General features: G+C 50.9%; 1 protein-coding gene across 2 annotated transcripts; it reads right to left on the bottom strand.

The window, feature by feature from the left end:
- Positions 1-397: 397 nt before the first annotated feature.
- On the bottom strand, positions 398-13,989 carry LOC142835018 (alpha-1-antitrypsin-like). Of its 2 annotated transcripts, none has more exons than XM_075948109.1 (5): positions 13,844-13,989; positions 4,381-5,015; positions 2,709-2,979; positions 1,449-1,596; positions 398-680 (listed from the first exon to the last, which is right to left on the bottom strand). In XM_075948109.1, the coding sequence occupies exons 2-5, from the start codon at positions 5,009-5,011 to the stop codon at positions 492-494; spliced, it is 1,239 nt and encodes a 412-aa protein (XP_075804224.1). In that variant the 5' UTR covers positions 5,012-5,015; positions 13,844-13,989; the 3' UTR covers positions 398-491. The 2 variants fall into 2 exon arrangements, with proteins under 2 accessions (XP_075804224.1, XP_075804223.1); XM_075948108.1 differs by lacking the exon at positions 13,844-13,989 and adding an exon at positions 11,958-12,083.
- Between the last annotated feature and the right edge of the window lie 218 nt (positions 13,990-14,207).

Below are 14,207 nucleotides of genomic sequence, written 5' to 3'. Positions count from 1 at the left end.
TCCTGCCTTCATGGAACTAGAGATGCTGAAGCTGACAGCCTGGTCCTGAGCTGGCAGCCCTGGGAGACTGACAGGGTCACCGTGGGGTGCGGTCCCATTGGCAGTGTGGCGAGACTCCAGCCCGGGACATAGGACAAAGGGAGATAGCTCAGTAAGGAGCATGGGCACTTGGTGAACCCCGGGTTTTTTGAGCATGAGCCATGTGGTCCCCTCTGGATTTCCAGAGATGACAGATGTTTCGGAGAGTAAATGGTTCCAGGACCAGAGTCCGTGGTCTCAGCCATGGTCCCCTGCCCACAACCTATTTGTTTGGATGGAGGGGACACCAAGACACCCTGTGACCTCAAGTCTGCAACAAACCAGGCATAAAGAGATACAAAAACCACAGAGTCAAGGATTTGCAGAAGCCCTCAGGCATGGGCCAGGCCAGCATGTGTTTAATGCCATTGGGGAGGGGACCCAATCCAGAAAGGAGGACATGAGAGTGGTGATTATTGTGTGGGGTCCACCACTTTTCCCACGAAGAGGGGGCTCTGGGTCAGGCTATCATATATTATGACAAGGAAAGGGCTGTTAAAGTTCACCTCAGGGGGCACAGACATGGGGATGGCTTCCAAAACTGTGGCTCCTGTAGCTTCTGTCCCTGTCTCATCGATGCTCAGCACGGCCTTATGCACAGCCTGTGGAGAGAGAAGCAAAGGCGGGTCGTAGGTGGCGTGATGGCCACTCCTGGCTGGAGCAAGATCTTGTGTGGGACTCACTCAGGGAGGACATCACTAGCGAATGTGTCTCCCTCCATGTCTCCTAGTCCTCCCCAAGTCCCCTTTCATGGTGATGGCCTGAGCCCTCTCCTTGTCTCCTTAATCTTTGCCTGCCTTGGTCCACTTCCCTCCATTCTCCCTTCCTGATTCCATCTCTCATGGCCTTAGGTGCAGCTCATAGCTTCCCAAGGAAAGGAACTTCATGTCCCCTGTGCAAGTGTTCCCTTCCAGTGAGCATGCTGTGACAGGGGTTCTGGAGATGATCTTTAACATCCAGATTCTCCATAATGTTCTACCCATTCTGAACCGCCTTTCATTTCTCTGAACCAGTGCCCTGTTCGGTTGAACTTAAAATTCAAAATTGGCAGCTCACTAGTTAGCTCTAAATGCCTGAACACTCTCTGAGGTCACCAGGCCTAAGTCTCTATGTGAGTATACATAAACTGAGCCCAAGCACTCAGATTCCCTGGAAACCAAGGGTTGGGGTGTCACCTCAGGGAAGGCCCATAAATCTACCCACCCTGCCAGCTGACATCTGACCAGCACATCCCGTCCAGGTGAATCCCGAGTCTTCAGGAAGAGCTCAGCCCAGACTGAATACCTTCCCTCTTCCCCAGCCTTGAGTCTGAGCTCCCCCCATACCCTATGCTGCCCTGCAGACACACCTCCATAATGAGATGACCTCACCTTGTTGAGTTTCAGGGCAACATCCTCTGTGACCCCAGAGAGGTCAGCTTCGTTGCTGAAGACCTGGGTAATGCCCAGGGAACTCAAGGCTGTCTTCAAGTTATAGGTTCCAGAGATGGACAGTTTGGGGAAGTGAAGATTGGCTGACCTGGGGGGCCAGGAAGGAGTTCAAGTTAAAGGAGTTTCTTGGGACCTCTGGGATCTGCTGAGACCAGAATTGTTGTTGTGGAATTGTTTCTGGCTGATTCTCCCAGGGAACACGTCACTACCCACTGCAGGACGAGAAAGCTTCTTGATGTGCTTTTCTTTGACATGGTCCCCATCTAGCATAAGATAATGAGATCAACCAGACTGGCTCTTGGAAGCCCCTAGGGGTCACCTCCTCTGAGAATTCGGGCAGATTCAGGGTATTCACATGGAACTATGTTTCACTATGTATGCCCTGTGGTGTTTGGTCAATCCCTCCTCTCGATCCAAGGATACCCTTGGATCTGATTATCAAGGGAACTAGGGCCTTGTAGCAGAGTTGACATTCCACACCCTCCCAGGACTGAAGGCTCAACTCTCAACTTCCATAGGTCAAGAGGCGATCCCAATAGGGTCTTACTGGCCCTCAGGATATGCCACCTATTCTGGACCCAGCAGTGTCTGGTCCTCTGTACTTTGATGGGTATTAAGCCAAAGAAGAGGCCAGGCCAAGCAGCAGAGAGGCCACCTCTACCCACTCCTAACCTCAGGTCTGAAGCTCATCCAACAGGCAGCAGAGCCTGGGTTCTGAGGAGCAAACTTTAGGACTACCTGGTTCTGGAGACCTAGAAGCTGCCCTGAGGAGTGGCAGAAGAACAGAACCTTTTGTAAAGCCGCCCGGAGATCTCTATTGCTGTTCATTCAGGCTCTCCTGCATTCTGTAAACTTCCCACCCCAACCTCTACCTTCATCTTTGCCCAAGATTTGAGACCAGTCTCAGTTCTTAGTTAATGCATAATGTATGCTAGTACTGCTGATGCCCCAGCCCCGGGGCTCTGGGTTAGAATATCCCATGTCCTCTGGGGATGGAAGCCCCTCTAAAGCAGGGGCAGGGCTGTCTCATCAGGGGCCTTGTCCCTCCCCAGACTCTACCTGGCACTATCTGAGCTGAAGGCTATTTTAGCCCAAGATTATGCACTTAGCTGTGGCCTTGGCATTGAGTCCACCCTCTGCAAGCACCTTGTGACATTTAGGTCAGGACACTCAGGGGAAAGTCTCTGTCCGGGGAGTCACCTTGTATGCCTGTGCGCCAGGAACTTGCCAATGAGTTCCTTGGTAAGAGTTTGCTCCAGATGCTGCATCTGCCCATCATCAGGCAGGATGAAGATGGCAGTGGCGTTGCCAAGGTAATCCATCAGCAGGATCCAGCTGGACAGGGTACTGCAGTGATGCACGTCAAACATGCCCAGGCGGTTCATCATGGGCACCTTCACCGTGGTAGACTTATCCACGTGGAAGTCAGCTTCCTCAGTGTGCTTTGCGTCGAAAGGCTTCTTCCACTTTCCTGTAGGGGGTGGGGCAGGGAGAGGGAAGAGAGCTTAGTAAGGTGGTGGCCCAGGCCTTGGCTTTCCATGTGACCAGCGGACACTACCAGCCTTCCAGGTTGCCCAGGGACTTTGGTGAGGGTAACTCAGACCTAGAGAAGGACTCGCGCTTTACAGATTACAAAAGCTGACAGCTACCATCCCCGTTGTGCCTAGAAAGCATTTTGAATAAGTATTAGATGTTCATGGAAAGGTGACTTGGGGTTATAAGTGGAAATCTTGACAGCAATTCCATTTGCTAGCTTCTTATCATGGGTGATGCACTTGTTGGGAACTGTGAGTTCAGTTATCACTCAGAATAAATGTCCTTTGGGTTCAGTGCAAAAAGCCATCTGCTGTGTAAGACCACCATCATTGATCACCGGAGTGAGCAGGGGCCCCAGAGACCCACCAACAAGGACATCAGAACGGGTAAGAGTCTCAGAGACACATCTACAAGGCCACTAGGGTAAGCAAGGCTCTCAAGGACCCATCACCAAAGCTGTCAGAGTGGACAAGGCTCTCAGGGATCCACTGTCAAGGCCCTCAGAAGTAGAAGGGCATCAGGAGCCCTGGCTCCATCTTCTTATCGGATGGGAAGAGGTGAAGGGTTTGGGGAGGGGTTGGCGCTTGCCCTTGTGACAGAAAAGCCAAGACTTGAGCTGTGCTGGATGTGACCTGATATTCTGTTCTGTAAGACTCTGCCTAAGGAGAAGGCAGCCTTGAAGGGCAGAGAGACTCCTGGCTTTGACTCCCAGACCCTGCTCAGATGGTTTCTCTGGGATATAGGTGCTTACCATAGATCCCTGACCTAACCATGTCCAGGCTGAAGGCCATGCCTAGGGTCAAGGATAGTTGATCAAGTGTTTCCTTCCAAACTATCCCTGTGTACACTAGTCACTAATCCCTTTATCACCTCACAGCAGCTTTGTAGCTAGTCATGTGGACAGTCATACCCCAAACATGTAAAATGACTTGTCCAACATCAAAACTAAAAGACAGTAGAGGCAAAATTCAATCCCATGTTTCCAGAGTTCATACTCAAAGTATGTTCTATGGAACAGTGTTCTCCATAACACCTGATACCCTTGGTTCTGAGGCTGGGGAAGGATTGCCTATTCTAAGACTTCTTTATAGGGGTCTTCAATGAGCATGAACACAATAAGGTCTCTGATCAGCCCACTTCAAAGAAGCTGGTGGATTTTATCATTGACAATTCCCAAACTTAGTGATGATTTAGAATATGACAGAGCTTACCCACCAGCGAGTAAGGAAGGTGGTGAGACGGAGTGACACAGCCCTGAGTGAGAACTCAGAAACTGGCCCTTGAGAATATGTGTGGAGACACCCAGAACCAGCTCAAGCTGCTTGTGCCCTCTTACCTTTAAAGAAAATGTAGTTCACCAGGGCGAGAACTGTGTCCTTGTCAAGGTCCTTCACTAAATCGACTATCTTTCCTTGGGTTCCCTTCTCCACAAAACCATTGATCACTTTCTTGGCCTCTTCTGAGTCTGTGAAGTCGACGGGGAAGGGTTCTGAGTGGTAATTGTTCTTGACTTCTTCCAGGAACTTCTCCGCCAGCTTCAGACTCTTTTGGACGAACAGGCCATTGCCTGTGGTCAGCTGAAGCTCATTGTCTGGCTTGTTGAGGGTCTGGAGGAGGTGATGGTAGCCCTTGTGGATCTCAGCCTCGCCTACTTCTGTGAGGTTGAATTCCAGGCCCTCTAGAATCTGGGTGTGAGTGACACCCTTGGATCCTAGGGAGAGCATGGCAAAGGCCGTGGTGATGCTCACAGGAGAGAAGAAGATGTTGGTGGTATTGGACTGATGGGCCAACTCCCGATATAGACTGAAGGCAAAGTCTGCCAGATTTGGAGCAATCTTACGGCAGGCTGCATGCTCTTGCTCCTGCTGGGAAGCCTCTGTCTTCTGGGCATCCTCAGCCAGGAAGCTGGGGACTAGGCAGCACAGGCCTGCCAGCAGCAGGATGCCCCTTGATAAAGAGGATGTCATTTTTCTGTAAGACACAGAAAGAGATGCAAGCTGAGAGGGAGTCGGGGCTGTGGTGACTCCCGTCAGCTACAACTTGGCACAATGCAAAAAATAACCAGGGCCTAATAATAGCTGCTGCATGCCAGCCTAGATCAAGCACTGTTCCAAATTGCTATCATTGAAGTAAAACTGTTAAAAGAAAATTGGAGACAGTTCTGTTCTTATTATGTAAGTGCGAGAAGAGGGTGTCTAGAACCCACAGGATATGTGGGCACAGAAGCCATCTGCAGTCTCAACACAGGGGCGGGGCATGGGGGGCAGAGACAAGCTGACTGATTTGCTAACCAGGATCTCTGAGCTCTTGGAGCAGTGAGAGACACTGCCTCCATAAGCAAAGTGGAGAGTGGTTGAGGAGATCATCCGACATCAATGTGAGTTTCCCGCATGCACACATTTCCACATACATGTAAGCACACACACACATGCTCACACCTCACACACAAGCATGTGTGAAAACAAAGAGCAAGAACAGACCGAATGCTCTCCATCTGTCCAGTGCTTTCCTGAGCCCTCATGTGTGTGAACTCCCAGGGTCTTGTGGGAAGACCATTGCTCCCCTTCAGGTCGCTGGTAAGGGAGATATTAAGACCACATTTAAAGTCAACAAATATGTATATATTCCATACTTTCTTCATCCATTCTTCCGTTGAAGGGCATCTAGGTTGTTTCCAGGTTCTGGCTATTACAAACAATGCTGCCATGAACATAGTTGAGCATATACTTTTGTTGTATGATAGGGCCTCTCTTGGGTATATTCCCAAGAGTGGTATTGCTGGATCCAGAGGTAGGTCGCAGTGGGTTTTTGATCCTACTGCACGTACTGGCTTTGGGGGAGCCTAGGCAGTTTGGATGCTCACCTTAGGAGACCTGGATAGAGGTGGGCGACCCTTGGGCTTTCCACAGGCCAGGGAACCCTGATTGCTCTTTGAGCAGATGAGGGAGGGGGACTTGATCGGGGGAGGGGGAGGGAAATGGGAGGCAGTTGCGGGGAGGAGGCAGAAATCCTTAATAAATAAATAAATTGAAAAAAAAATAAAAATAAAAATAAATGTTAAAAAAAAATAAAGTCAACAAATAATGCAACAGGTCTAAGCCACACACAATGAGTGGTCTGGTTCCTGGCCCGTGCTCTCTTCAGCTCAACTCCCACCTGCAATGATTTTGAGTCACAAGCCCCAGCCCCATTTTACAAGGAAGAAACCAAGGCTCGGGGTGAGGAATGGACTTGTCAGTAATTACAAGGGGAGCAGGGGATGACCCAGACTACAGTCACTTGAAACCAGAAAAACCCATGGACGGTTTCCAGAATCCAGGTGTGGGTGTCACCTCTGGTCCCCAGAGAGACCATGTTGAAGGTGTGGTGATTGTCATAAGGAGAAGAGATGAATGTTGGTAGCCAGGAACCTGGGCACATGGGAAGTTTAAGGCTGTAAAGAAACAACCCAGGTGGGCCAGAGAGATGGTTCAGCAGGTAAGAGCACTTGGTCCTCCAGCAGAGGACCTGGGTTCGATTCCCAGGCAGATTACAACATCTGTTACTAGTTTCAGGGTCTCTGGTGCCTTCTTCGGTCCTCTCAGGCACTAGAAGCACACACACAGTGTACTTACATACATGCAGGCAGAACACTCATACACATAAGACAAAAATGAATCTCTAGAGAAGGAGGGGGCACACAGGGGCTGTCTCCACTCAGTGCCCACAAGGAAGCTCAGTATCTAGTGGCTTTCCCTGAGAGAGGGACCGTCACCACTCTGCATCTCCAGCCTCATGTTGGGTTGACCTTCCCTCTGCCATCTTGCCACCACTCCTGTCTCGGTTCTGGAAGAGCAGAAGTTACTGCCTCTGCTTTAGTTATGGGAGGGATATGTGTGCGGTAGAGGGGAAGACCCATCCCTGACAACCCTGAGTTCTAACCCAGGTTCTGACACCCAACACCCGGGAAAGCCAGGACAAGTCATTGGATCTCGCTGATCCTTATTTTGCCTCAGGTACAAAATGGGGCTGGGAGAATTCAGTGCACTAAGTGTCACCATTCAAACCTTCCACAGATGAGCTCTCAAAAGGCAGTCTTGGGGACAGAGGGGTGGCAGATGTTGCTAATTCAAATGCTGGAGAAACAGGCAGGCGGGGCAATGTTTTGTGTGGCTCAGTGAGGCAAGAGGGAGGGGCAAGGCCTGGCATGCACCAGACAGGGCAGCCTCTGTTTGGAGGTGGTCAAAGTCAAGGTTACATCCGCAGTCCCAGCCTTCCCTGTTCCATACAAATCCCCCTCGACTGACGTGCCACAAGCTTCTAGTCTACAACCTCATTCTCTCTTTCTAGACAGGGAAACAGAGGCTGGAGCTATAAAGAATGTGTTTGTTATTAATTCAATAATGAAAAAAAAGCTTTAAAAAATTTTTGAGATGATTTCATGTGTCCCAGGAGAGCCTTAAACTCACTATGTAGCTGAGGATGACCCTGAAAGCCGGATCCTCCTACCTCTACCTCTTGAGCACTGGGATGACAGGTATGTACTACCGTGACCTCTTTGTGTAGCTCTGGGCTTCACGTGTGCTAGGTGAACATTCTACAACCCCTAGACCCATAGTTAAAACTATAATCTCAGTTTAATAAAAGGCGCCCTCAAGTCTGAGACTTGCAAACAAAGCTAATGTTGAAGACTGAGTTTTGCCTGCCCTCGACCTGTGAAGGGTCTTTCCAAGTACACAACAAAACGAAGCAGGGACATCTCTCGGCCCACCATGGTGCTTTCTGCTCTTCGGTGTGAATGATCTGGAGGGCCGGCCACACATTGCATAATACATGCTAATGTTTTCTTAAACCAGGCAGTGTCTTAAGGCTGGGACAGCACTGGATCTAGTTCTGTGTATTTCCATCTCTCTCATGTCTCGGTTGCTTCCTGTTTGGATTTTGGTGAATCCTGTGGAAATTTCCCACCTTCACCAAGAGCTTGGGCCTTCACAGGGTGGGGATAAAACACCAAGTGACCTCAGGCCAGAGGTTGTGGCTTCAAGTCCTGGCATGACCATCACTGTTCACTAGGCATTCAACAGCATTTGGGAAGCACAACCTAGACAGCGCCGCCTCAGGAGTATGAAGTGGGTCTGGGGAGAGTTAAGAGGAGGAGATGCCCTGTGCACAGATGCTGTATTCTATATGTGTGTAAATGTGTGTGTGCACGTGTGCACTCACACACACACACATACACACACACACACACACACACACACACACACACACACATATATATATATATATATATATATATATATATATATATATAGAGAGAGAGAGAGAGAGAGAGAGAGAGAGAGAGAGGGGCCAGAGGTCCTCTTCAGGTGGCTCTTCAGGTGTCATGCAACTTTTCTTATGAAACAGTGTCTCTTTGGCCTGGAGCCTAACAATCCAGCTAGGCTAGCTGGCTAGAAAGCCAGAGACCTGCCTGTGCCCATCTCCCCAGTGCTGGGATTACAAGACCATGCCCCCACACCTGGTTTTGTTACTTGGGTTCTAGGGGGCAAACTTTGGTCTTCATGTTTGTTTGGCAAACATTGTACAGACGGAGCCATTTTTTCATCCCAATACATCAGACTCTAGTTCCAAGGGTCTCTGTCTAGGGAGGGATGAAAGGGGGTGCTCTCCTATTTGGGGGGTTACTGATGAGCTTTAAGGAGGCAAGGCTAGCATTGGGCAGGAGAGATGCCCTGCTAGGGCGAACACACTCTCTTCCATCTTCCCCATGTCCCATCACCTCTTTGATTTCCTCCTCTGATGGTGAAGGGTCTGAGGCCTGGAGAGAACCTGCCACTGACTGACGCAGCATGAGTTCCAGGAAATGAGTTCCTGGAAATGTCAGGAGTGGGTCAAATAGTTGAAAAGTCACTTAAGTGGGAGAGGTTTATTCTGGTCACGATTTGAGGGGATATGGTACTTCACGGTAGGAAGGCATGCTGGTGGCAGCAGCCTAAAGTGGCTGCTGGCTCACATCGCAGAGGGCGAGGTAAAGGCGGAGGAAGAGAGCTCAGCTCACTTTGTCTTTCGATTCTATCTGAGACCACCCCCCCCTCATCCCCCCCCCCCCCCCCCCCCGCCGCCCGTGGGAGGAACCACACACATTTGGGGCAGATTATCACCTCAGTTAATCCTCCTTGAGCAGGCCCTCAGTGCCTCACTACTGCCCTAGGCAAACAAGTTGACAACGGATTCATCACAGGCCCTGACTCTGGTCTGACACGTCCAGTCAGGTGCATTTTGCATTCCAACCTGTTCCTCTGAAGCTCAGGGTCCTGAGCCTTGCTTTCTCCCTGATCTGTAAGAGGTGACCTATGACCCCCAGGTCAACTGGAAAGGAGGAAGAAGCTTAAGCTCTTGTGGTGTTGGGTCACAAAAGCCAAAAAGCTGGTGATAGCTCGGGTGACATTCTGACTTCAGAGGCTGGGGGGAGTGGCCTTTGGGAGGCAAGAGAAAGGTGATGCCTCCTGGTTTGCTTCATTCTATACCATATCCAGCTAGGAGCAGAAAATGAACGCTCCAGAGAATCAACTGAGGCAGGTCACAACCTGTGGGAGCCCAGCTCCTCCACTTACTGCCAGTGGCCTTAGGCAAATGATCTCATCTCTTTAAGCCTCAGTTCCTGTTTGCACGGTGGAGAGAAAAGTCCTTTGAAGAAAGGGGTGTGGCAGGAACCAAGACAGGCTCAGAGTACCTACAGGCACTGGAGTCTCCCAAGCCCCTGCACCTGCACATGGGAGCTTGTTCTAAGACCTTGTTCAGAGCCCCCCATGACCAGAGAAGGGCTCCTGCTAGTCAGGTGCCTGTCCATCACCATCAGGTGCACCGCCTGTTAGCAGCCATGCGCTGTGCAAACAGGAGTATTAGCTGTAGTCCTTATAGATGTTCTCACTAAACAGGCCTTATACCTATCTTATCTAGCCTTTCCGTGAGAGGACCTGATTTTGCAAACTCTGTTTTAAATAAGGGACTTCATCTTAAGGCCAGATCTCAATTCCAGAAATATGCTACCACAGCAGAATTTGAACAGACACCCTGAAAATGGCCAATTAAGGAGTTAGGGAGCATGGTCATAAAATTAAGCAATGTCCAGATGTCCTTTGGAGGCATCCTGTCCGTAAAGATACCTTGCCAGTTACTAATGGCTCGTTGTTAGGTTTTCGTGCCCCAAACCTGACCAATGGTTTCAGAAACTACCTTTCCCTATGCCCTCCTTACCCAATGCCAAGGCGACAGGACATGAACTCCCCTGACTACAGTGTTTCCCCTTTAAAAGTTCTACCCTCCCAGGCCTCCCTGCCACCCTTTCCATACCCACCATGCTGGGGTGTTGGAAAGGTGCTGGTTCAAACTTGAGTTTGAATATTTAAAACCCTCATGTAATTTGCATTGGAAATCTAGCTCCGTGAATTCATTTGGGGACCAGAAACTTGGGCATAACACCCTCAATGCTTTGTATTCATTCTACTTTGTGAAAAGAAAAACTAAGGTCCAAACAGGCTAATCCACATCCGAAAACCCACAGAACCATTCTGGAAAAGAGCTAGTGCTTAACCCCATGGGTTAGTTCTAGGACTGAGCGCTTCTCTATGTACAACATTGAAGCCGGAAGACTTGAAACAGATGTCAGAGGTGGCTTGGCTAAAGGACAGAATCATTGGTGCTAAAATGGCAAAGTCGGAGGCCCGCTGTTATTCTCTATGACCTTACACCAGCTGCTTAGCCTCTCCGAGAATCAGTTACTGATTGGTTCACAGAGACCAAGGCAGAGACAGTACAAAGAGCCCAGAAGAACCCATTACTCCCGCTCTGGCTATTTCAGTGGAATCATGGGGATCTGGTCACCTTGACCTTGCCCACCTTAGTCTCCAAAACACCACAGTGGTAAACCAAATCCCTCCCATCCTCCAAAGGCCAAGGTTGACTGGAGAAAGGGTGAAGGTCTTCTGCCTCACAGAGCAGAGCCATTAAGCTACAGCTACTATCAGGTGCCTGGAGGTTAGCCCAGAGGAAAAGATGTCTCAGTCGGCAAGATCAGGAGTACGCCCCGGTTTGAACACTGTGCTGTGTAAGATTAACACAAAGTATTCTCCTTTGTGTTTCCCATCTCCTTGTCTGTAAAATGGGGATAAGCCTCCTCTGAGGGGCCTGTGGAGCTGAAAGCTGAAATCTCTCTCTCTCTCTGTCTCTGTCTCTGTCTCTCTCTCTCTTTCTCTCTCTCTCTCTCTCTCTCTCTGTCTGTCTCTCTCTGTCTCTCTCTCTCTCTCTGTCTCTCTCTCTCTGTCTGTCTCTGTCTCTGTCTCTCTCTCTCTCTCTCTCTCTCTCTCACACACACACACACACACACACACACACACACACACACACCTATGATGCAAGGATAGCTCACAGGCCACAATGCCTAGGACAGTCAGGCACCCTGAGGTCTACAGGCTGAGGCCCCAGAATGTGAATTTGGGGTGCAGTTGGAGAGGCCAGCCTGAGAGTCACAGTTCCCACTGTCCCTCCAGTCTTACCTTGCTTATCTGCTGAAGGGGAAGGTCCACACCCCACAACACCCCACAACACAGGAGCGGGAAAGGCCTGAAAAAGCCACACAGGAAAGGCCGGAGAAGGGCAGGTGGTGCCTGCCTGGAAACAGCTGTGGCTGCCCCTTGGCCCCTTCACGTCTTAGCCTCCTATCACCTGAAGGTACTAGCTAGGTACTGGGCACCTTGGTTCAAGAAGAGACCTTAGGGACTGCTGTTCCCATGGCAACAGGAGGCCTAGGAGCCACAGGTGCGATGAACTTTATCTTCCTAGTATCGCTCTGGTCCCAGATCTGCTGCCTGCTTGGGAAGTGTGGGAACGCAGGGGCCCTTCCAAAACCTCCCCAGGGAAACATATACTCACAACTTGCTGTCCCAGAGCTGGGTGGTGACCGAGGAGGCAGAGCCCGTGTTCTAGTCTGTATTTAAACAGTGGGTGCCGAGGGGCCATGGGGGAGTCTGCTAGTGAATATTAACCAAGGTCAGCACAGTTATCGGAGGAGCAAACAGAGAGGGACTAAGTCCATCACCTGGGCCCTGAGCTACCACCCACACTGTCCGGGAACAGAGCTCAGCCCTTTGTTCCCAAATCAAAGGTGTGAGGACATCCCCCATGAGCACGGCATCCAGAAGCATCCTGGGAGCATCTGGTGGCCTGAGTCACACAGCCTCTGGGAAGGCACCCCATGGCAAGCCTCGCACTCTTCTGGACAATGCTGGGGTTGCCTTCGTACAAACAAAATCAGTATTCACTGAACCATCTGCCTACAAATGCCTGGGACTGAAGATCCACTGCCTCCCTGGGGGCTCAGTAGGTTGGGAACACACTTGGCAGATGGAGAAACAGGCCCAGAACAGGGATAGTCCTCTAAGTGTGAATGTTAAATTCTTATTTTCTTTACAGGAGACTGGAATGTGATAGGCAGGACACTCCCATGACAGGCTGGAGCACAGTGCCCAGCTGACAGGCTAGGGGACAGAGATTAGGTCTGTAAGGAAGAACGCTGCCCCAGCGAGTTGCTTTACCTTTCTGCACCAGAGACATTTCTCCCTGTAGGATAGCAGATTGGATGCCAGCCAGTCGGATGCCAGCATGGTTGCTAGGGGTACACGAAGCACCTTGGGTAAAGAGTGCACACAGCCAACTCTTTATCTAAGAAGTCCTTTTCCAGCCTTCCCATCCCCCACCGTGCCCCTCCTGTGAGCTGTGCGCGCTCCCACACTGAAGTTAGTGTGCGGACTTTCCTCCTAGTGGGGGCTATCCTTGGGGATGGGGAAACTCTGCAGGGACAGTCTCTCTGCTCTGTGGTGGGAAGGAGGTAGCTCTCGAAGGTTCTGTCCGTGGTTTGAAGGGGTTCAGGGTGGAGGCTATTGGGCATTCCACTCTGACACTTTTCAAAACCTCCTTCACATCCCACTGACCCTGTGAATGATGTGGGTGGTGAGTTCACACACGCCCCCACCCCTCCGCCTCACCCCCACCCTGGTGGTCCAGCTTTCCTGGCTCTTGGCAGGTCACAGCAGGTGTTAGGTAGATACATGATGCTCATGCGTCCATCCTCAGCCACTCTCTAGTACCCTTGGGCTCCACCTTAGGGTGCCAACTGGATGTTCCACAGGACCCTGCAGTATGTGATGAGCTCAGACCTCAAGCTATCAGACAAGTCTTTTCACCTCCTGCGCCTCAGTTTCCCCATCTCTAAGATGGGGCTATGACTGCACATAGCTCCTACAAGAACTGTATGCAGTGGTTCAAGGGAAGCTCAGAGCCTAGGGCTCAAATCATCCAACTGGCTCTTTCAGCTGTTGCCCCTGCCAGTGGGTCTCCTTGATGTCATGGGATGGGGTGAAGGTATAGAGTGGGATGGATTGCATATTATCTCATTCAGTAACCCCTATAGATCTGGGGAGTGGGTGGAAGTGTGCCTCCCTCACTGGAAACAGCTCAGCTTCTCCACCCCCATCCTCTTTCGTTCCCTCCCTCCCCCCAAACACCTGTCTTCCCGTCCTTGTATGTAGGAGTATTTATTCTACATTCACCCAGTATCTGGAGAACCAGACTGTGGTTGAGGTATGACTCCGTCTGCACTTCCCCTCTCTGGGCCTCAGTTTCCCCATCTGTACAATGCCCCTCCCATCTGTTGCACTAGGTGGATGGCAGCCTGTGCAAGTATCCCATTGCTCTCCCCAAACTCAACCCCCTGGGGCAGGCAGCAGCCTGCAGGCAGGTGGGAGGTCCCAGAGCTCTACCTGAGAATCCTGGCCAGGCTCCTGGCAGCCAAGCCTCCAATCCCTCTGGTGGCTGCTGTTTCCACTCCTCCTCAGAGTCAAATCCTTGGCTCCCAAGGCTGTGTCGGGAAGCCGGCGTGCTAAGCGTGTCTGGTGTCTGCCTGCCAGGCAGGAGGGCAGTTCTGGACAGTAGTGCTAGGTCCGGGAGGGGCGGGAGCTGGGGCAGGAAGGGGCCTCGCCCTGTGCCAGGAGCACATCAGACCAGTCCTTCCTGGCCCAAGCAGTACTGGGAGCCACCTACTGTACTGGCTGTGGCCACACCAGATGACCCAGTGTGGGCTCATCTACACTTGCTTGTAAACGAACTGGTCACCTCTGGAAGAGG

This window comes from Microtus pennsylvanicus, chromosome 14 (assembly GCF_037038515.1).
Source record: "Microtus pennsylvanicus isolate mMicPen1 chromosome 14, mMicPen1.hap1, whole genome shotgun sequence".
NCBI lineage: Eukaryota > Metazoa > Chordata > Mammalia > Rodentia > Cricetidae > Microtus > Microtus pennsylvanicus.
This window is presented reverse-complemented; position numbering and strand designations above follow the sequence as displayed.

Excerpts from the sequence above, each read along its gene's own strand:
- LOC142835018 (XM_075948109.1), bottom strand. The coding sequence starts at position 5,011 with ATGACATCCTCTTTATCAAGGGGCATCCTGCTGCTGGCAGGCCTGTGC. Across the intron at positions 1,597-2,708 it reads CTGGCGCACAGGCATACAAG|GTCAGCCAATCTTCACTTCC; the intron begins GTGACTCCCCGG and ends CTGGCCCCCCAG. Across the intron at positions 681-1,448 it reads TTGCCCTGAAACTCAACAAG|GCTGTGCATAAGGCCGTGCT; the intron begins GTGAGGTCATCT and ends CTCTCTCCACAG.